Genomic DNA, 23,772 nt, shown 5'->3' with positions numbered 1-23,772 from the left:
AACTCAATTGCATGTAACGTTATACATATCTTTAAAAGATACAGTTTTGTAAATATTTAATATTCTGCTACTTTGATTTTGAATTGTAAATGTCAAATATTCTATTTGGGTTTTTAAAAAAATGTTTTACTATATTTTGTTTAAAAGGAAAAGTTGTACATTTTTAGAATGTTTTTGAGTAGATTCAATGTACTGAAAATAAAAAATTAAAAAAAAAAAAACCCTGAATTTGCTTCTGTACACAATCCTGCTTTAAAAAAACCACACAAGCAACTCAATTATCTCCACTGAATAACGAGTGAAAGGCAGGGGGCAGAACTTCCTCACGGTCTCCAAAGTCCTGCTCAAGACCTCTGGCCACCATCACCACACAGTCTACATTGAAAGACGTGGTGGGTTAAGCTGAATTTCTTGATTGCACCTACCTGTTGTCACCTTCCCTGGAGTAGAAGACCGTGAAAGTCTGAATGTTCCCTTTTGCTTCTGCAGGTGGGCGCCAGCTGAGACGGACAAACCGACTAGAGACCAGGACAGGGACCACGTCTCTGGGAGCGGATGGGAGGACACTGGAGCTCAGGATGGCTACGAAGGAAGGAGAGAACGCTGTCAGAAGTGAGGGGGACATGGGCAGGAAACGTGCAGGAAGGCAAGGAAAGCCCGGCAGCAAATGCGGAATGGTGCGTTCCCATCCATTCTAAAGGAAGGAAGGAAAGAGAAACCAAAGGCACAACAGTGGAATTGAAGGTGTATTAGAGTGTATATGTTAATTTCAAACTCCTAAATGATCCCTCCCCCACTACTATATATAACACAGATAACCAACAAGGACCTACTGTGTAGCATGGGGAACTATACTGAATTTTTTTTTAGTAACCCATATGGGAAAAAAATACATACATATATATAACATGCACACATATATTTCAGAAAAAAACATATATCAAAATCACATTGCTGTACAACTGAAACTAACACAATATTGTAAACCAAGTATATCTCAATAAAAAATGTATTAGGATTTCTTGGAGTTCATAAAATATTGGCAAACTAATAACACGATTCTATCGTATATGGCCAGTTTCTACTGCTAAAGGGATTCATGACCATAAGCAAAAAGTTCGGTTTCAGCATGAAACAGGGAATATAGACTTACTACAGGTATTTTTTGTTTTGGCTGCATCCTGTGGCTTGTGGGATTTTAGTCCATCAACCAGGGATTGAACCCAGGCACCAGCAGCACTGAGTCCTAACCACTGGCCTACCAGGGAATTTCTTCCAAGTACTGATACATGCTTTAGATAACCAAGCAGTTACTATAAAATCTTATTCCACTCTGACTGCCCGTTTACATCATTCTAGATACAATGTGAAGGACCTTGTTTTACTGTTTACAATGAGCACATGAAATTAAAAGTAGCAAACTAAATGCTGAAAGATATAAATAGAAGCAATTCTACTAGCAATGCTAATAGAAGGAAAGACTGAAAATTCCACTGGACATCAAGAATTACCACTGTACCATACTTGTTGAGTATCACCATATTTAAATCCAAATTCAATGACTGTTATTCATAGGAATAACTGAATCATCCACAGGTGGAAAACTGGGTTATCAAATACTTTAGGGGCATTTATAATCTTTAACAGATGTTTGCAGTTAAATGAGAGTGTGCTTGTGCGTGTGTATGTGTTTGTGAATTCATAATTAATATTTGCTGGATATTTCCATTTTCTTCTTATTTGTTCAAGTCCCCAAGTCTAAGGGACATATATTTCATTTTGACAGGTGATTTCTGGCCCCAAAGCACAAGTACCCATTTGTCTACATTTAATCTTCAAACTGGCTTTGGTGGGCCATTTTCTCTAATTCTTACTGAAGTTAGTCTCCATTCTTGCATTTACTTTCTCCAGAGGCTAGCTGAATGGGCATTCCTGCTGTGAACTAAACTCCTGTTCACTGGAAAATCCATTTGGGGAGGCAGGGGGTTCTCTTATTTCCCAACGCTCCTGGAAACTTAACCAGTTTACAATACAGTTAGAGAGGTTTTCAAGAGCTGCAAAAAGCTTTCAGTTATTTCTAGCTGGCAGATTCTTAGCCAGCTTCTTTGCACATACAATTCCCCCCGTGCTTTCTTGATCAGCACAGTATTTGACAGGAGTGGAAGACTGGTGGTGAGCCAGTCAATCTTTAATGATGGAGTAATAAGGGGAGGGGACAGACGGACACCAGGGTAGGGAGCATCTCTCTTACAAATACGGGCGTTAAGCTCCTTGACAAAAACCTTTGCTTCCGCACACCGTGGACAGCTCAAACTCTCACGCTGAAGTGAATTTATCACTCCCCCTCAGCCTGCTTCTCCTCCAGGGCCGCTTGACTTGGTTGTGTCTACACGTCTTCTCAGATCTGTAGCCTACAACCCTAGACACGTATCCCCTCTTCCTGACTTCGCCTCACTCGCCCCTGCGAGGATTCCCCTTCATGGAGACGCCTGCTACCTCTAATCTATCTCATCTCGGCTTCTCTCCACACTGTCATTCTCTCTCACCAGACTTGCCACAACGGTCTTCCAGCTCCCCGCCTCGAATTCATTCTCTGTACGGCGACCAGCATCAACTTGTATGAAGACACACCGGCTCATCACTCTCTCATCTTTCTCCTCTGTGCTTACTCGTTACCTCAGAGAAACTCAAGCTTCTCAGTCTGCCGGCCGGCCTTGCTCCTGTCTGTCGTTTTTCTTGGTTTGCCTTCCCTCGCACAGAGGTCCTAAGTGCGCACGCTTTATTTGGACGGTGATCCCAGGAAAGACCCGTGAGGAGTCGGGAAGGAAACAGGGCCAGGAGGGAAGGCTGGAAAGAGGGAGCTCCCTGGCGGATTGCCACTGAGGGTGCCTGAAGAGCACCCTCCCTGGGGACTCTGGGAGCCAAGGCCGCACAGGCCTTTGGAGACACACACTGGGGAGTTTATCTATCTACTTCCTCCACTGTAAGCTGAGTGTAATTCCAGAGCATTCGCCTTCCCGCACAATAGCCTCACGTGTTCTGTTGCCAGAAAAATAACAGCTTTGGGCAGAGACTTGCTCATGTTCACATTAGCTCTACTCCCTAGGCAAATATTTAGCAAGCACCTATCCTCTGCAGCCCTCCTAGGGCGGAGGAGATGAGGCCACTCTTCTCATGGGGCTCGCCTGGATGCACACTGCATTTTGATGCTGATACTGATCATGCTTGCTTTCTCCAGGCTGAACCACTTGCGGTTCCCCAGGGCCTGGCACAGGCAGTTCCCACTTAAACAAGTCCACTTCATTCACTTAAATCCTCCTTTCTTCTTGACTTACTGTAGGTGTATTTCCTCTGTAAAGACTGACTCACAGTATTTGTAGAATAGCTAACAGACATACAGTTAATATCTATCATAAACATGAATGTCTGAAAATCAAATAATGAATAATTTTACTAAAAACAAGATTCAACCTGACAATAAAAGAAATGCACATTTAAATAAAATCTAAAAGTCAGAATAAAGTCTATTAAAAATCTGTCAGGGTAGCAAGACTTTAAAGAATGTTCATATGTAGTAGTAGTCAGGGTATGGGCAAGCTCTATACTGTCAGCTGAAGTCTGTAACAATACAGTCTCTTTAGAATTCAATTTGGCAAAAGGCTTTAAAATGAAAAAATATTCACATCATTTGACCAAACACTCTCATGTCTATAAATTTATCACTTCAAAAATAATGAATACCCCATTATCAAGGCATCATGTGAAATCATAGACAGTACATTTTCTCAAAGGTAATACCTATACATCTCATCAGTTTAAAGAATATGGAATCTTTTTAAGACTTTATTTACAAAAAATAATTTTTTTAAACAAAATGTAAACAATGATGACTTGGAAAAATCTTTTGAGAATTTTCAAGAAGTCAAAAAGATAAGCTTTAAAATAATAGGAGATAAATTTTCAAATCCTTCTTCCCCAGGAGCACTCTGCTTATGGGGGTACCACATCAAAAATGAGCTGGTTTCTCCACCCTTCAGGGGCTGCCATGAAGGAAACTGCTGGGCGGGGCGAGGATCTGTGGGGGGTTCACTCAGATGCTTTTCACTCCAGGCTTCCAAAGTATCTTCTTACACAGTTAGTTTAGACTTGATTTATCAAATCAAGATCAGACTAAAATTAATTATGGACTCTTTACCTCAATTTCAACAGTTGTTATATAAAAAGGAACGGACACATTTTTAACAAAGGAAAGACTTCTTACTTTATACAGGGGCAATCATTTTGTTCTTGCTAATCCTCCATGCTTTCTCTCAACAGTAACTTGTCTTCACATAAGGTCTCAATAAACAGCCAATCAGGACTTCTTTTCTTTGCTCTTGGAGGCCTAATCTGCAGTCTGCCCCTAATCTCCCTGGCCCATTACTGTTGTCATGGTTACAGCTTCTTTATCTGTTGTCATGGAGAAGAAAGGCGAATTTGCCACACTGTAACCTAGTCTTCTTTCTTTTATTAAAGGATCTTTTAAAAAAAATTTATCATAGCAAAATCCAAAAAAGGAGATGATTTCAGAGGATAATATAAATCTAAAGAACAGGTTTAAAACCTAAATTATTAACTAACATTTTTGTGAGGTCATTGCAATAGCATTGATAACAATTACAATATTGGGTTAATTTTTCTGTAAGGCTACATTCCCTTCTATATACCAAAGACATTTTTCCATCAGATTTTTAATATACAGTGTTTATGGACATTAATTTTTCTCCAAGCTTATTCTCAGTGCTCAACCTGCAAACTCTGTAAGAGATATGAAAGATGATAATATATATTCATAAAAACACACAAATATTTAATTTGCATTAAACAGCCAACCAATAGGCTCACTTCCCTGTTACTCCACATGTCATAAACTAAAACATCATAAATGCAGCTCAACCAGATATGTTATTTGCTGTGTTTCTTTATTAACTTGATATTTTTTAAAAATAAAATATAAATAGAGAACATTAGTAAAATGACAGGATCATCTAACTGTTCTAAGGGCAAACATCTATTTAGTTCTCTAAATGGAGAAGTAGGTAACATTTCAACTTTGGTTTGCAGTTTTTATAGTTCACAAAGTAATTTCACAAGCTTACCAAAAAAATCTTGTACATATAGAATTGAAAATGACAAAGACTAACATTTTCTTCTAAAGTTTCATGTTATTTTCAAAATTCAAAGAATCATGGCTTTTGAGCTAGTGTATTAAAAATTTTAGTAAAGCTATGAAATGTGAATTAAAAAATAGTGATCTTAAGTCATTTTTCACTTAAGTTAATACTTGAGAACAATTAATCAACTCTACAATATTTCATTAAATCTAAGTCTTTACATAAAATAATTTATATTGGGTTAGTATCCAAACATAAGTCACCAACATTTATTAAATATCTATAATTTCCTATTGTTATGCTTGGAGTGAAGAATTATTTTTAAACCATGAATTCTGTCTTAAAGGAAGAGGGAACTAATTTGAAGACATAAGGTATATAAAATGTAAGACAATTATAAAGTTTGAGGCCGTCTCTTACTTACAAACAATTTCCATTCTAAATTTTTTGTCAGGGTGATTGTTCAGAAATCAGACCACACTTTTCCACTAAACATTTCTAATCTTTTCCCAGAAACCTATTTAATTGATCAATCTATAAACTGTCCATAGAAATAGTGCTATAGAATTGAAGGATACATGTTGGAATTTTCTTTGATAAATCAATGGATGCATTCAGTCATAAACTGACTTGATATTCACAGGGGAAGAAGATGTGCAAAAGAAGGGGTGAAGAAGACCTGTTTCAATCTATTTCCAGATTCCAGAGAGGAAGGCCAGCCTGGGAATCTCCCTGCCCCTCCTTTTCCCTCAAGGACCCATCTCCTCCCACCTCCAACATGTGCCTTCCATCCCAGGCTACTTCTACAGTTGCCTTTTATAGTAAGCCTGATAAAGATGAAGGTCTCTAGGGTGCAAGAGCTAGCCTTGAGGTGTTTCAAAAGGCCTTGGGGTTGCAGGCTGGCTCCCTGCTGCCTCTCAGCTCTCCAAGCTGAATTTTCTGGGTCCCATGAAAACCTGGGGCTCTCACCTCTGCTACCTCCATGTGCTGAACTTGAGGTGGATGGCCTTCCTCTTCCCAACTGCTTCACGGCTCTGACCTGGCTTCTTCAGAGTTCAGCCTAGGAGTCACCTCACTGATCCCCATCCTGGCTTAGGTGCCTCTACTGAGCTTTCACAGGATGAGAATAAGCATCCCCTCAGGACACTTCCTCGGAGAAGGCAATGGCACCCCACTCCGGTACTCTAGCCTGGAAAATCCCATGGACAGAGGAGCCTGGTAGGCTGCAGTCCATGGGGTCGCTAAGAGTCGAGCACGACTGAGCGACTTCATGTTCACTTTTCACTTTCATGCTTTGGAGAAGGAATGGCAACCCACTCCAGTGTTCTTGCCTGGAGAATCCCAGGGATGGGAGAGCCTGGTGGGCTGCCGTCTATGGGGTCGCACAGAGTCGGACATGACTGAAGCGACTTAGCAGCAGCAGCAGGACACTTCCTCCACTGCACTGTGGTGGACTAACTCATGCTTTGGCATCCTATCCTAAAGAAGATGCTTGGTGAGAATAGGAACCAGGTCTAAACCATTCACCATGGTTTAATCTCCAAATCTAAACAGCAGTGTATTTGGTCATATCCTAGGCATCCAATGCATCCTGCAATATTAGCTAAATGAAAGGCTTTACAAATTTGTGAAATTACAATGTTTAGACTTGACTAGATTACTTCATTTATACCACCATGAAAAATGGGTATTTGAGATTAGCTACAGGCAGGGGACTGAGCTATCACTGCAAACTGGTTATGTTATTCATTATTGCTCTGTGAATAAATTATCAGGGCTTCCCTGGTGGCTCACGGTAAAGAACCCACGTGTCAATGCAGGAGATGCAGACTTAATCCCTGGGTTGGGAAGCTTCCCTGGAGAAGGAAATGGCAACCCGCTCTAGAATTCTTGCCTGGGAAATATCACGGACAGCAGGAGACTGGCAGGCTAGTCCACTGGGGTCTCAAACAACCTGGGCACAAATTAGTGACTCAACAAGAACAACAAACAAATCACAAAGTGGAGTGAAAAGCTGAGCTCAGAGGAAGGTTTCCAGGGAATGCAGGTTAGGGGTGGAAATACTTCACTTTGGATCAAATGGAGTGGGGAAAAATCTTTCTGAAATCCAAATGATGTACCAAACAATCGTAAAAGTTATGTTTATGTGGGAATATTTCCAAGAGTGATAACACTTTCATTAAGAAGCAGAAAAGAAGCCAAGAAAGCTGGTTTGTCCTGATCTGGGGATCTATTATAAGAAATGTGATGCTTATCCAGGACTGTATATCAAAGAGAATTGCCAGACCAAGGTAGTATGCTAAGAAGAATTACCTATGGCCACACAGAGAGATAAGAAGAAAAACAAATTCTGGAAAGTATTATCATCTCAGCAGAGGGAACTACATCTCTCAGAACTTAAAATCTTTTCAAAAGACAAAAGGAGAAGAAAAAACAGTATCTGGTGAACTGGTCAACCAGCACCTTTGTGAATGAATATTTTTAGTCAAAGCCGTACACTGTATATATGTAAACACATACATTGTATGCTTTTAATGCTTTCTTTCTTTTCCCTTTGTTTAATTAGGAAAATACCTTTTAAAGAGTTTATCCAAAATGCAGGAAGGGCCATAGGCAGTTTTGGGAGGTGATCGATCCATTATTTATATAAACAAATGGTTGTGACTAGAAAACCATGATTAAATCGATGTCAGATCTCTGCTCTGAAGCTTTGGACTATGTGACTTGTATTTTTCTGTTTTTTTTTAATTTATGTGAAATAGGAAGTTATTTATCTTCTCTAAAGCTTATTTTCCACATTTAAAAACTGATCCAAAACATTTAATACACAGGGTTAAGTGATATTGAGAGATGGATTTTAAGGGCAGCACAGTCCCAAGTCTATATTTTGTATTCAATAAACAGTGGTTTTTAAATTTCTCTATCTTCAGATGCGGGGAGCAAAAAGTCTGTTTTGGCTGGCCCAGTGTCAAGTTGTCTGTCTAGAAATCTAGAAATCCTACTAGAAAGGCTATAAGAACGATTTGGGCTCTGATAGGTCAAATGATGTGGGGACAAGAGTGCTTCCTATATCCAAGGACAGAAATTGGTCCCTCAATCTCTCTCCCTTTTTCCTTTACCAGGTAACAGAGGGGGAAAAAAAAAAAAAAATCATCCTTTGATTTCCCTTTTTATCATCCCACATGTCCCCTCCTGTAAGAATTTGCTTCATTTCAGGTCTTTTTTCCTTCCCTGGATTTCCTTACTAATCATGGTACCCTTTTCATCTTGGAGCAGTGGCTCCAGGGCTTCATGAGGCATTTGTAATCATCTCTGCCATCAACGTCTCTCCCTAGCCCCTTTCACCAACTTCGAGAAAGCTAGGCTTCTATCCAACCCCCAGCTCCCTTTGTTTCCAGGCTTTCCATTGAGTTGATGTCATTGAATTCCTAGGCATTGTTTATCCTTTCTCCATGCCTAGGGACCCCAAACATGCCATTTCAATCATTTCCCTTCATCGGAGCTTCCTCGAGGGATAAAGACTGACATGCAACACCGCTCCTTCCAACCTTCATGGGACTTTACTATCACTCACCTCATTCCAACCATATAGTGCTTTGACCCAGCTGCCCTATAACCCTCTTCTCCAGCCACGGAGAACATCCAGAGAACACACCTCAGATACATCTAAAGATAGAAATCAGTGTGGCAGGCTTTAAGAAGCAGTGCTTTTCCATGCAGTTTCCTTTGGTAATAAGACACAATCAATGAAAACAGCAGACAGGCTCAGTTGCTAAGGAAAAAAAAAAGCTCAGAGCTAGAGCATTTAAATATTTTTTGTTAAGTAACTGAATTTTTCCAGTAAGAAACTAAAGGAAATGTAAATTGAAGGTGAAAGTCACTTAGTAAAAAATAAAATTAAATTAAAAGAAAAAAAAAAAAGAAAGTCACTTAGTCATATCCGATTCTTTGCAACCCCATGGACTTATACAGTCCATGGAATTCTCCAGGCCAGAATACTGGAGTGGGTAGCCTTTCCCTTCTCCAGGGGACCTCCCCAACCCAGGGATCGAACTCAGGTCTCACGCATTGCAGGTGGATTCTTAACCAGCTGAGCCACAAGGGAAGCCCAAATTGAAGGTCAGTCAGTTCAGTTCAGTTGCTCAGTCATGTCTGACTCTTTGCAACCCCGTGGGCTGCAGCACTCCAGGCCTCCCTGTCCATCACCAACTCCCGGAGTTTACTCAAACTCATGTCCATCAAGTCAGTGATGCTATCCAACCATCTCATCCTCTGTCGTCCCCTTTTCCTCCTGCCTTCAATCTTTCCCAGCACCAGGGTCTTTTCAAATCGAAGGTAATGCAAATTAAATAAGAACTAATGGTTTAAGTTACTCTCTTTAGTACTGCAGGTACTTTTAACAACTGCTTTTACTGTTTCAGAATACCAAATAACAAGGGAAAAAAACAAAACACAAAACTCCAATTACATTTGATGGTTCACTGAGTTCTACTGATGGCAAACTTTCAACTCAGTCCATTGGATTTAAAATAGATTTTTAGGTTATATTTAAGGGTGCTGTGTAAGAGTAGCAGTGGAAATGCTCACTGCCAGGACAGCTACTTTCAACGTTATGAAGTGTTTTTGAGAATCAGAATTTCAGACAGAAAGGTTTGCCAGATGGTTTGTCTCCTATGGACAGGATGAGAGTGGGTGTGGGGACACGGAAGGCTGGGGAACTGCAGGACATGGAGGGTTACTGAGCATCTTGGTGCCGCATACTTGGCTCTAACCTCTATCTACTCACCTTGGAATTTTATAGGTACCAGAACAAAGGGAAATAAAAACAAAAAAGAATAACGGAGGACATGAAGCAAAGATAAATTAATACTTATTTCAATCAAGTTTATACAAGTAGAGCCTTATCTCACTGCTATAAAGCCACCACAAAACAACAGGGAGCAGAGTGTGGGCATGAATGATGTTTCCTTAGATCTCTCCCTCTTGTTAAAAAGAAAAAAAATTATTGGAACATAGTTAATTTGCAGTGTTGTGTTAGTTTCCGGTGTACAGCAAAGTGAATCAGATATATATGTATATCTCCAGTCGTTTTTTGATTCTTTTCCCATATAGGTCACTACAGAGCATTGGGTAGTTTCCAGTGCTATACAGTAGGTCCTTATTTGAATGTGTCCTTCTAAACCTATGTACTAGGTCCATTCTTTTTTTTTTTTTAATTTTAATCCTATCTCTAGGAAGTAAGATAGTGGGTGTGGAGAAATTGCAACCACAGTGAAGTGATTACTCCTGTATGCTCATTCTTTTTTCTTTTCAAAAGAAAAGTGAGGGAAATGGGAATAAAGCTGTAAACCAAAAAAGAAGCTTATTGGCCTGAATGTAACATTCATTCTCCAAATCCATTAAGTAAAAAAAACAAAAGAAATAATCCCTAGAGATTACTGATTAAGTAATTTTACATAATCATAAATTGTGGATATGCATTAAATGCTGGTATTCTCCTTGGTCACTCTAAATAGAACAATATTAATTCTTACAGAAAAGGTAGATCTTTTAAAAAGTCTTGTTAGTATTTTTTTTTCAATCATTCAATGTGTTGCTTTACCTAAAGACCCATATCAGTTAGAATTATAGTTGGTAAATTTATCCAATAATTCAAGAATAACAAAAGGCATGCAAAATTCTGAAACATAAGATACAGGTATTCATTCACCATAATAAAAATATCTATTTTAAGTTTGACTCCTGGCTACTACACAAGCTAAAGCAAAATACCAGGTTGGCCAAAATGTTGGGTCAAGTTTTTCACACCATCTTGAAGAAAAACCTGAACAAACTTTCCGGCCAACTCAGTATGTGCTTGACCTGTGTTCACATGTTCACCAGCATCAAGTAAGAGAAAGGATGGATGCCATTTTTTTTCAGAAGTAAAGTAAAAAAAAAAGTCTTGGGATTGCAATTAGGAGACAGCCTATATTCTCCACCAGTTAGTAGCTGGGCAAGCGTGCAAATGGGTTAATCCCTAAAGTTGCTGTTACTAAGGTTTCATCATCCTAGGAAGTAACAATAACTCCTATCTCTGTCTCTTCTCTCTCTTCTTTTTTCTACTTTTTAAGAAACTTCTCTCTTTCCCCCCCTTTTTCCTTTGAAAGTGACTCATCCAAATTTGAGACTGAATTTGGAACCCAATGACAGCCTTCCCTGATGGTCCAGTGGTGAAGAATTCACCTGCCGGTGTAGGGGATGGCTTCCAGCCTTCGTTTGGGAAGATTCCACATGTCGTGGGGCCACTAAGCCCAGGCACCACAACTAATGAAGCGCATGAGCCACAACTGCTGAAGCCTGTGCGCCCTAGAGCTTGTGCTCTGCAACAAGAGATGCCGCTGCAATACGAATTCCAGGCACAGTAACCAGAGAGTAGCCCTCACTCCCCGCAACTAGAGAAAGCCCACACGCAGCAATGAAGACCCAACATAGCCAAAACTAAATTAAAAAGTAAATTTTCAAATTAATAAAAAAGAAACATGATACAGAAAAAGTTCAGAATTAGAAAGAAAGTAAAAGTGAAGGTCCCTCAGTCGTGCCCAACTCTTTGCAACCCCATGGACTATAGAGTCCATGGAAATCTCCAGCCCAGAATACTGGACTATACAGTCCATGGAAATCTCCAGGCCAGAATACTGGAGTGGGCAGCCTTTCCCTTCTCTAGGGGATCTTCCCAACCCAGGTCTCCTGCATTGCAGGCAGATACTTTACCAGCTGAGCCACAGGGGAAGCCCAATTAGGGTCACTATTGAATACACTAATTCAAAGGAGGTTCAAAACAGTAGAATTCTGTGCTAAGGTCACTACTGATTACATGACCTTACTATAACACTTCTTGTCTCTGAATTTTTCCCCCAGTGTCAAAATGTAGCCTGAACATGCTTCTTCTTAAATATGACCATGAAGACATTAACTACAGCAGATGATGCTCATAAAGTACTTTGAATTCAGTAAAAGAGTCTAAAATTAAAGAGGAGGATGAGTGGCACTAGCCCCTGTTGTGACTATTTTTCCGTCTTAATAAACATCAGCATTGTCTACATTGAGAGCAAAGGTATATACTGTCCTTGCACAGGAGGCTTAATAATCTTAGGATAGAAATTTACACTAGAAAGATTTATGAATCTCCACCTGGAGAGACAGCTCCGACAATGAGAGCACAGGGGTTCACCAGAGTCAAACAGGGCTCGGCGACATGGTCTCTGTGTGATCCTGGATAAGACGCTTAACTTTCTGTGCAGTATTGCAAAGAGGGTACATAAAGAACAGGCCAGAATAGCGTGTGCAGAAATAAATGTGAAAAAAAAAAATTCTGAAAGCTGCTCAAGAAAAACAGAGGGGAATATACTCATATTCTTGGCTATTGAAGTGAGGAGGCATTTCTAAGAAAATGACAAGAACACAAATCAAAGAAAAATCTTGATAAATATGACTGTACTGGAACTAAAACTTTTGTAGGGAAAAGCATAATAAATGAGACTGAAACACGAAGGACAAACTGGGACAATATTTTTAATAATATTACAAAGGATTGGCTTGTCTAGTATGCAAACAGCTGTCACAAATCAGTTAAACTAACCAAGAAACAAAGTTTGAAAAGATGGGGCAGTGATGTTAGTATATAACTTTTATTTCAATATATTTGAAAATTCCTATTATCTCCTCCTCAGAGCAACTACTGTTTTTAGTTTTTACATTTTTATTGAAATACAGTTGATTTACAATGTTGTGTTACTTCCAGGTATATAGTGAAATGATGTGGTTCTCTCTCTCCCTCTCTCTTTACATATATATATATATTCTTTTTTATTATATTAATAGGTTATCACAAGATATTAAATATATTTCCCTGTGCTACACAGTAAGTCCTTATTAGTTATCTATTTTACTCCTAGCAACAACTAATTTCACCAAAAATAATTATTTCAATATAATGGATGTTAACATAAAAATACAAAGTACTGTGACCTTCATCTTCAGGAATACAAAAATTCATTAAGCTTCAGTGAGAAAGAAACCATCATTCTCACACCTTTGGTTATGTAAAGTTAAGAGTAAATTATATACTTGTTCACAAGTAAATACTTTGACAGAGGGGAAAAAATTACAGAGTTCAGAGCTCCACGCACACTTACTAAAACACTTCTATATTACAAATATATAGTTTGGGATTCTGTAGCTATTTCTTAATAAGCATGTAGGTGTGGTTATGAATGATTCCTCCTTACTCTAGCTGTGTCTGAACAGAGATCACAATATTACATTTTAAATAAATCCACTGAAGGATGACTAGAAAATAAAATAAACAAACCAAAAACAAGATGAAGCAGAGGAGACATCTTTGGTCCTCTCTGCCACCCTCCTATGTCATAACTCAAATATGTCAACTGTCTCTTCTGGGGTTTAAGTCTCCTGGGTAAAGATAAGGGATGGGAAATGTGGGGACTGTAAAGCCTTCACTTTTCCTGGTGAAGGCTCTCTGAGCAATCATTCTGTGCTCTCAGAAGAGGACGTACCCCTCCCCAGATAAAAGCACGAGGCTACACTGCCTTGTACAGTAATTCTTTATGTGTTAGAGAATTAACAGAGAATGCAATGTAATTCTGCTACATCTGAGTCATAGAGGTGATTGTAAATATTAAAAACAGAGGCAGAGAGGCAGAAATGAGCTAGATTTGGTAACTTGCTTCCAAAGAAAAGAGTATATGCAAAGGGAAACATTCAAATTTCATGGTAAAACCCTAGCAAACTTAGTTTACTACTTAAATTATCATACCCAGTAATGAAGGGTAGCGATCACACAGCCCTGATATTATGTGATAGGGAGGGCATTATTCTTCTTTGGTATTTCTTCTCCAAACCCATAACCTCAGTCTAAATGAGGAAAGCTTCAGACAAACCCAGATTGTGAGATAGTCTACTGGATAGCTGGCCAGTATCATTCAAGATCCTTAGGTCAAAAAACACCCCAACAAAATAAAGGCAGAAACCATTACAGAAAACCATCATAGAGCTGGGGAGACACGACAATTAAATGAAAGCAGTACCTGAGCTGGATCTTGAGACAGAAAAATAGTATTAATGGAAAAACTGGCAAAATCCACATAAACTCTAGAGTCTATGTCATAGTAATGTACAAATGCCAGTTCCTTAGTTTTGAGAAATATACCATGGTAATGGGAGATGTCAACGGTGGGAGAAACGGGGTGAAGGTATAAAGGAACTCTGCCATATTTTTATAACTTTCTGTAAATCTGAAAAAAAAAATCACAGTATGTAGAAATAGTTTATTTAGAAAAGGGAAGGAAGAGCTGTTGCTCTAATTACAGTTGCTGGGTCAGCCCTAATGCTCTTATTTCTGGTGTTTCTTTAAAAAGCTGAAACACATGATTAAAAAAAAAAATGCTTATCTTTTAGGAGTACACCATTTCATTCCGAGTGAAGAATTAAAAAAAGAAAAAAAATGAACAAGGGCAATGTTAGGTTTCAGGACTCTTCAGTGTGGTCAGAGTGAACATTTATCAGCCCATGTAGAAAGATGAATCGAGGAGGGTAAAATAGATGCGCACCACCCAGACTCCAAACACAGACCTGAGAGCCAAAGCACTCAGATTGCAACCATCAATCGAGAAACCGTCATCCCACCCAGAGCACACAGGATTCATGCGGATGTGTCCGTTCCACCGGGCACCGGTCTTGCTGTGTCCACTCTGTATTTCATCAGACGGAGTAACGCTCTGGATTCCAAACTAGACTCATTGTTTTTCAAACTGTGAAGCCGCTCACAGCTATTAATAGTAAAATTACCAGTGACTGAATGGAAAGACAGTTTTGTTCAAGCTGGCATGATGAGTTCCAGGTAGCACGGACCTGGAGCATCACAAAGGCTGCTTGTCCTGTGTGGTAAGGAGATGGGCGTGTGCATCACCGCTGGTTTTACAGCCTGTGATTGGACCCTGGGCAACTGTGTCCTGTGTGCTTCCTCAGGAAAGAGTGGAAACACCATCGAGGATGGTAGGAAAACGAGAAGTCATTAGCCCTAAAGTAATTAGCAATAAAATTAAAAATTGTGGATGGGTGTTAAAAAATCTACAAACAATAAATGCTAGAGGGGATGTGGAGAAAAGGGAACGTTCTTGTACTGTTGGCGGGAATGTACAGTGATACAACCACTATGGAATGGAGATTCCTTAAAAAACTAGGACTAGAACTAGCATGTGACCCAACAATTCTACTACCAGGCTTATACCCTGAGAAAACCATAACTGAAAGAGATGCATGTACCCCAATGTTTGCCGCAGCACTTTTTATAATAGCTAGGACATGGAAGCAACCTAGATCTCCATCAACAGATGAATGGATACAGACACGGTGGTACATATATGCAATGGAATGCTGCTGCTGCTGCTGCTGCTGCTAAGTCGCTTCAGTCGTGTCTGACTCTGTGCGACCCCATAGACGGCAGCCCGCTAGTCTCCTCTGTCCATGGAATACTACTCAGCTATAAAAAAGAACTCTTGCTTGAGTCAGTCCTAATGAGGTGGATGAATCTAGAGCCTATTGTACAGAGTGAAGTAAGTCAGAAAGATAAAGACAAATATTGTTTATTAATGCACGTGTATGGACTCTAGAAAGATGCTACTGATGAACCTATTTGCAAGACAGCAATGGAGACGCAGACATGAGAACAGACTTATGGACAAAGTGTGGGAAGAAGAGGGCGGGACAAATTGAGAGAATAGCATTGAAACATATACATGACCAAATGTAAAACAGATTTGCTGCGTGACACAGGGAGATCAACCCAGACCTCTGTGACAACCTAGATGGGTGGGACAAGGTGGGAGGCAGAAGGGAGGTTCAAGACGGAGGAGCCATACGTATCCCTGTGGCTGATTGTATATTGATGTATGGCAGAAACCAGCACAATATTGTAAAGCAATTAGCCTCCAATAAAATTTTTTTTTTTTTTTAAATTGTGGATGGGAAGACTCACTTTTTGTAAACGTGTTAACTATGAGGAGGGGGTAGAGATGAGTATAAGGATTGGCTGATGGAAGTCAAGAAAACACCCAGTAAAATTTACTGAAGAGAACATATGCATACCAATGATTCAGATGAAAGGACTAAATAACCAGAGGAATCCATGAAATCCAGGTGGTTAAAGATATGTTTCTAAAAACTCACATGTCACAGGCCACGCTGGTGCAGGGAAGAATGTCACGGATCACTAAACCCAGGATGAACTTCCACATAAAACACTATGCCCTCTAGAGATGGTAATTTGATTTCAGCAACTGGGTAAAACCTACTTTGGTCAGAAACTTCAGCTTCTTTCTTCTCTAAGGCTTTTGCCCATCTCTGACGTCACTAATGAAAAATAATTTTGAATTTCACTTCACATGCTCACTTTTGTCTATGCCCTGCTTGATGTATATCAGATTAGAAACACAGTTCAGTTTTATTGTTGTTGTTTTGGAGGATACTTATACTTACATACTCTTATTCTCTTACTTTCTAATTTTTTTGTATTCAGGTCATTTCACAATTTTTAGCCCATTAAAAATAGGAAATGTAAGTCACTAGGCACTTTCGTTGTCATTTGTCTCCATAATAACTCCATCAAAAGGAAGCTATATGTAACTAGGTAACAAGTCTGGCAGGTTTCTCTCTGGTGGATGGTTCACCAGGGACCATGCTATATAAGCATTTGACTAACCCTCATGATATCAATGGTAAAATTTAGAGATATGTATTAAAAATCTCATAAGTTATCATAATGACATATTAGGGAGCTTCCTGCGCCATTTGCACTCTGAATTTATTATCTGCTATGTAATATATTTATAGCTCCTGTTAAAACAACCACTTCTAAATTTTGAGTAGATCCTTGGGGTATAGGATACTGGGATTTGTTAAATAAATCAATGGCCACATTTCATATCCTTCTTGGTTTTATACACTTCAGTGAAATTCCATCCTCAGAACTCATCTTTTCAATCTTAAAACAATAACCCAACCGCACCACACAATGACATTTCCTTCCTCCTCTCCCCTTAGCATGCATTAGTCTTTAGACAAAAATTCATTCTGCTCTCTCGATTAGTCTCCCTTGTTGAGATATCCACTCTGTCTCCTTTTTTTTTGAGCAAATTGAATAGCCCCCAGTTTAAAAAATATAAACATGCTGTTGTTTTTTGGAATGATAAGAAAATAAAAACTTGTCTTCTAAATCCTTACTATTAATTCAGCATGTTATTAATCTCTTTACATTCTGCTATTTTGGGGGGCATTAAGATGAGGACACCCTCAACAGTCTCCCCCACCCCATTCTTATTCTCCTTCACAGCTTCCTCTCATAAAAATGCCACCCATACGGAAATGTCATGCTGAAATATGGCAAGATAATTTCTGTGAAAGAATTCATTTTCACCTCTGCTAAACGAATCTGGGTTGAGACTGAGCCATGCAGATAAAAGCTTGTTTAATTTGGATTTTAGCATATGTTTTTCTAATACATATTTTAAAACTGAGCAAATCTGTTTCACCCAGACTGAAATAGTTTCATATGTGGAAAGTTTCCTCACACAATCTGAAAGGAATAAAAAGACATAAAACCTTTTATCTATCTGAATTACAGTTTGTCTCCATAGACTAAAAGCTCCCTTGAGAAAAAGGTACATACCGCATTCATACATGTATCCATTCATTCATCAATCTATCTAATCTTTGATTCACTTAAAATATTTTTTGCTGATCACCTGCCAACTATCAGGGTCTGTTCTAGGGGACGGAAAACTACTAGACAAGATAACTATCTTCTCTCTTGGAGCACGTATTCTCATACCCTTCTTGGTGACTGATGCAATGTTAAACAGAGTAGAAGCTCTGATGACCTTAGGATAGGGAGATTAGGCACTATTTGATATGTTTTTGATCCCTAGGGAGAAAATACAAACTAAATCAACAAATCAATTTGAGAATGAAAGGCAGCACTGGACAGTGGTTAAACACAGAGCCCAGAAAGGGGTCCTGTATTTATCTGTGTAATTTGAATCTAAATTTACTGTTGAGGAGCAAGTGGGGTTGAAGTGTGAATGACCATGTCTGGCACTTCACTTGATGGTGAGGATATCTCTAATAATTCTTCAGTGGTCTTGAAGACATAGTTTCCAATGACAAGTTTGTTCCAGCTGAGCAAGAGATTTTTTTAGGTTGTAAGTGTTTCTGGAGAGCCTCCATAAAACTCCCAAAGAAGTGACAGCATGACTCCTAAAAGTCATTTTCTTTAAGTTACCTATCTAAGTCTATAAGGGCCACATGAGTATTGCTCTGGGGGAATCCATCTATGTTATACTGGCTATTTTACTAGGACCTCTTGGTGTGTGTGTGTGCGCACACCCACACATGTGTCAACTCTGCTCTTCCTGTTTAAACATAATTTGCTCTTTGGATGCAATCAAAGAAAAAAATATAATCATCTTCATATTTTTCACCAGCAAATACTCTTCCAAGCAAAAATAAAATACAGATTCCAGACCCCAATCAATCCTGTCATGTCACAGATATATGTCATCACACAGGTACCCTCATCTCTCTGAGCCTGTTTCCTCACGGTGCATGGTAACAACAGTACCTAACTCCGCCTTGAAAGTCAAGCAAGTGAAAACTGGCAAAGCACACACAATAATGCCAGACTCATGGGAAGCACCTATGAGCTTCTGTTAAATGAAGGAGATGCCCAAGAGGAAAATATAACTAGGAATTAGGTCACAAGACGGTGCTTACTAATGCCAGCTTCACCAGTGCACTCTGTTGGCCAAACACTAATCTTCCTTTGCTTCCATTTCTTCACTTTAAGGACAAGTATAATAACATAAACTCCCACTGCCTCTTCCATTCAGGGAGAATGAGGTCAAAGAACTTCCTGATCCCTGAAGAAAGTTGCATAGTTAGAAATAACACGCTACTGCTTTCTCTCTCTCTCTCTCTTTTTTACCGGGCACACTACATGGCTTGTGGCATCTCAGCTGCCCTTCCAGGGACTGAATCTGGGTCCCTGGCAGTGAAAGCAGAGTCCTAACCATTAGACCATCAGGAAATTCCTTCACACTCCTGCTTTATGCCACACAAGTTGCAGCCCCAGGGGGACAGTTTAGGCTGCAAAATGATATAGACAATGGCCAACAATGGCTTATTGTGATAAGAAATTGTGTAATCACATTTTTTTACATTGCTTTAGTCTTTACTGAATTTGTTACAATACTGCTTCTGTTGTTTCTATATTCTGGTTTGTTTGTTTGTTTTTGGTCACTAGCTATGTGGAATCATAGCTCCCTAACTAGGGATCAAACCCATAACCCCTGTATTGGAAGGCGAAGTCTTAACCACTGTGGCACCAGGGAAGCCCCTCATCACTGTTTTCTGAATGATAACGATGTGTCAGGTACTGCGCAAATCAGTGAGCATTTTAAGTGGGTTCTCCTGTGATTTTGCATCATGAGAGGTTCAGGAATATACCCAAGGTCACCAATAAAGTGGCAAAGAATGCCTGCAAACCCCAGCTTGTGGCTGCAGTTGATACCATCCAGTATGCACAAGCGCAGAGACTATTACAAGCACTGACACCATCTGTGGCTGCCTTCCTGGTATTCAAAAATGAATATTAAGTGCTGAGTGTTGTGTACTTGTCAGGAAAAAATATATATTAGGTAGAAAAAAGGAGTTAAAATTATTAAAAGTCATATTTCTTAGGTGGAAATTATTGATGCATTTGCAGTATTTAGTAGCTTGTCAGAGTTGCAGCCTTATTTTGCTGTGAACCCACAGGCATATCGTTAGTGTCATCTTTGAAATATTCACTAATTCAATGACAGAACTGTAAATTCTTTTCAGTCTAGAAGGTATAGAGCCACCTGTTATTTTGAAAACCTAAGCAACATTTATTTAGTATATGATAGAACTAAGTAAGTTCCCACTGTATGAATCACAGATGCTAATTTGCTGGCAGAAATGTAGAATGATATATTGTACAGTCCTGGCAATTATGTCAGAAATCAGTCTAGAGTAATTCATTAACACCTTTTCTTCAGGAAAAAAGGAGGAAGCTGACATCTGTAACTAATATTATGATCTATGTTATTTTATATTATGTTTTTGATTTTACAAACAGTAGGCAACCATAAGACAATTGAATAGCTAATTATTAAAATACTCAGTTTTTTCATTCAGTCACTGCTCAAGAATGCAGATTCATTTTGCAAATTACAGGTCTTATTTTATGGATGAGGAAGAAGGAAATTGACAACGTTTGAGAGACACGTTAACTCCTTCAGGGCCTGATGCAGCCTGTAAGGATGTGTCTGATTCTGTATAGTATCTACGTGATTTTGTATAAAAATCAAACCCATATAAATTAAATCAAGTTTTAAAGGTACTAATAATCCAGTTTAAAATTAAGTCATACTCTACTTAAATTGTTCTGAAATATACATTTATAAACTTAAAGATACATTATTTATTGAAATATATTACTAAATTATTACTTTCAGAAGCCCTCTGCAAAACAACTATGGTGGATGTTACCCTAAGGTGATCTACATGACCTCAGGTAACTAATTGCATCTCCTCTGAACACAGTTGGACTCCTGGTCAACAGAATATGGCAAAATTGATGAGATAGGCACTCCCTTAATTTATATGACAAAAGGTGAGGGAGTCCTCACTCTCACAATTGTGTGCCTGCACAGAGTTGTGTCCGACTCTTTGCGACCCCATGGACTACAGCCCACCAGCGTCCTCTGTCCACGGGATTGTCCAGGCCAGAATACTGGAGTGGGTTGCCATTTCCTCCTCCAGAGGATCTTCCTGACCAAGGGATTGAGCCTGCATCTCCTCTGTCTCCTGTACTGGCAGGCAGATTCTTTATCACTGAGCCATTCTCACTATTAGGTAAAATTCTGTCAAGCTTTGTCTTAGCATACTGAAAGGAAAAGATCTTCTGCTGGCCTTGAAGAAATGAACTGCCACTGGGTAATGAGAAGTAAGAAGATGGGGCCCTTGCTCCTATAGTCACAGAGACAGATTCTGCCAACAACTCTGGAACATGAAAATGGGCTATTCCCCAGTCAAACTTCTGATGAGACCTCAACCATGACCAGCACCTGAAATTACCCTGGTCAGACCCTGAAATAGAAAACTCAACAAAGCTGTTCTTGGACTCCTGACCATGGATTCTGTGAGGTAATGGAGGCATGTGATTTTAAGCTGCTAAGTCTGTGGTACTATTTTATGCAGAAATAGAAAACTATTATAGCAATTTATTATGTTGGTCAAGATGCAAAACTCCAGAAAGGTCAGTATTGACCTTTTTCATGGAAAGAGGAGATCACCAAGCCTACTACAGAATGTCTTAATGGTCTTCAGGATAGCCCTTTTGAACCTCAAGATTCAACATATATCATGGATATTATCAATTCAGTTCCTCCTAAGAGTATATTCTGAGAAAAATTAATTTTTCATTCATGCACAAAGGATTTAATATTATTAGAGACTTGGTGCTTTTGAACTGCAGTGCTGGAGAAGACTCTTAAGAGTTCTGTGGACTGCAAGGAAGTCAAACCAGTCAATCCCAAAGTAAACCAACCCTGAATATTCATTGCAAGGACTGATGCTGAAGCTGAAACTCCAATCCTTTGGCCACCTGATGTGAAGAGCTGACTCATTGGAAAAGCCCCTGATGCTGGGAAAGATCGAAGGCAGGAGGAGAAGGGTATGACAGAGGATGAGATGGTTGGATGGCATCACTGACACAATGGACATGAGTTTGAGCAAGCTCCCGGAGATGGTGAAGGACAGGGAAGCCTGGTGCGCTGCAGTCCATGGGATCGGAAAGAGTCAGACATGCTTAGTGACTGAACAACACAACAAAAACAAGAGAGACATGGCGAGTCTATGGCAGTTCTCCAAATAGTGTTTCAATAATGAGGTATGTTGCTCCTTCTCTGCCCACACAAACACACCTGTATCTATATCACACCAAGTTTTACTCTTCATGGGCATATATTCGTATCTAGTGCTTACATATATTTTACAACCATAGAGAGTTCAATTTCTGTTTGGCTCAAAAGGAACAAATCACCGATCATGTTTGTAGGGAAAGAGAAATCAATTGAAAATACAGTCATAATGACTGCTTATATTTATTCAGTGAATGGCTCTCAGTAATTAACTGACATCACATACTGGAAAAATCAATAAGAAAAATACCCATGAATAGCTTTTCTATTTCATCAGCAGAGGTTCCTTGCTCTGCCTCTGTCTTAGCATCAGGCCAGCTTGAGCAGCAGAGCTTAGGTGACACCTGTCATAATCAATTAGTCAAGTAGAAAATGGTGTAAAAGAATGGCTTGTAGATTGAGAGCAATTCAATCACTCTCAAATGTTCCCTTAGGAAGTGAAAATCTGTTATTCCATTTAGTCATCGTTGAATTGCTGAATACTATTTCCCCCATTCAGGTAAGCTAACAAATATAAATAAACACAAGAGCTTTGGGAACATTCGGGGGAGAAAAAAAAAATACATGAAACTCAGCTCTCAGCCCTACATGCAGTAGTCCTCACTGTAACCACATCAAGAGAGGAAGAATGGATTAAGAATTAGTAGAGACACAAAAAATGATTCCTACACCCCTAGAGAATTTTATCCAGACTTGAGACGAGGGATGTCAAAGTCAAAATGCCATATTTCATTGTTTTTTCTTCATAGAATAAACATGACATCTTAGCTGGCCTTCTAGCTATATGACCTTTAATACACAAACCCTAATGAAAGAGTGTTTTGTAGGATGAATCCTGACTTACCATATTCTTATTTCATCTTTCCCCTCCTCTCATTTCATGAGCTTAAGGTTGCCAAGTTACATCATCTTTGGAAGGAGCTTTTTTCCTAACCTGGCCCCTCCCCGACCCTGTCCCCCTTACTGGTGAAATTCAGCCTAAGAAAATAAGAGAATGGCATAGGTTTGATTTCAGTCAAATATGCTAAGAAGCAGAGGCTCATGGAACATGTCTGGTGAACAGACAGACGTGGAGATGCCATTACACAAACGCGTCCTCAACCAGCAAAAACAAATGAATGAGAGGTGCCAGCAATTATGAGTCCCTGGTGTTATTTTCCTCGTCAGACACGCTGTCTATTCATCAAACCCCTAACAACCTAGTACTAGTGCTGAAGAAGGGCCCTGAGGAAGCGACAACAGGGGCAACACTGACATGAAGCAGTAAGAATCGGCCGCCAGGAAACACAGGGAGAGGATTTTCAGTGTTGCCTTGAATGCGTGCAAACGTCACCTACATTCACTGATGGAGAATGTCACTCTGTTCCTGCAAGCCCATTGCTAGTCACATGGTCAGAAATGGCGTTTAGTATGTCTTTCCTTTGAAATCTCTAGGTCAAGTACATGCACAAAGTAAATCGCTATAAGAAAAATTAACACTCTGAAAAGTGTCAAAAAAAAAAAAAAAAGATTTCTTTTAATTGGGGTCTTCTCACCCTAGGGTCAAATTCTGAACTTAG

At 39.4% G+C, this 23,772-nt stretch overlaps 1 protein-coding gene across 12 annotated transcripts in view; it reads right to left on the bottom strand.

Annotated features, from left to right (window-relative positions):
- The window catches only part of DCC (DCC netrin 1 receptor), an 845,500-nt gene that overhangs the window by 438,724 nt on the left and 383,004 nt on the right, over positions 1-23,772 (bottom strand). For all 12 annotated transcript variants that reach the window (XM_086372410.1, XM_086372411.1, XM_086372412.1 and 9 more), the window contains exon 7: positions 426-582. In XM_086372410.1, the coding sequence (XP_086228536.1) occupies positions 426-582 (157 nt within the window). The remainder of the gene's footprint in view (positions 1-425; positions 583-23,772) is intronic.

This window comes from Bos grunniens, chromosome 24 (assembly GCF_055505025.1).
Source record: "Bos grunniens cultivar Pamir isolate PY7600 chromosome 24, Bosgru_T2T1.0, whole genome shotgun sequence".
Taxonomy (NCBI): domain Eukaryota; kingdom Metazoa; phylum Chordata; class Mammalia; order Artiodactyla; family Bovidae; genus Bos; species Bos grunniens.
The sequence above is the reverse complement of the archived record's forward strand: the minus strand, read 5'-3'. Positions and strand labels throughout refer to the sequence as shown.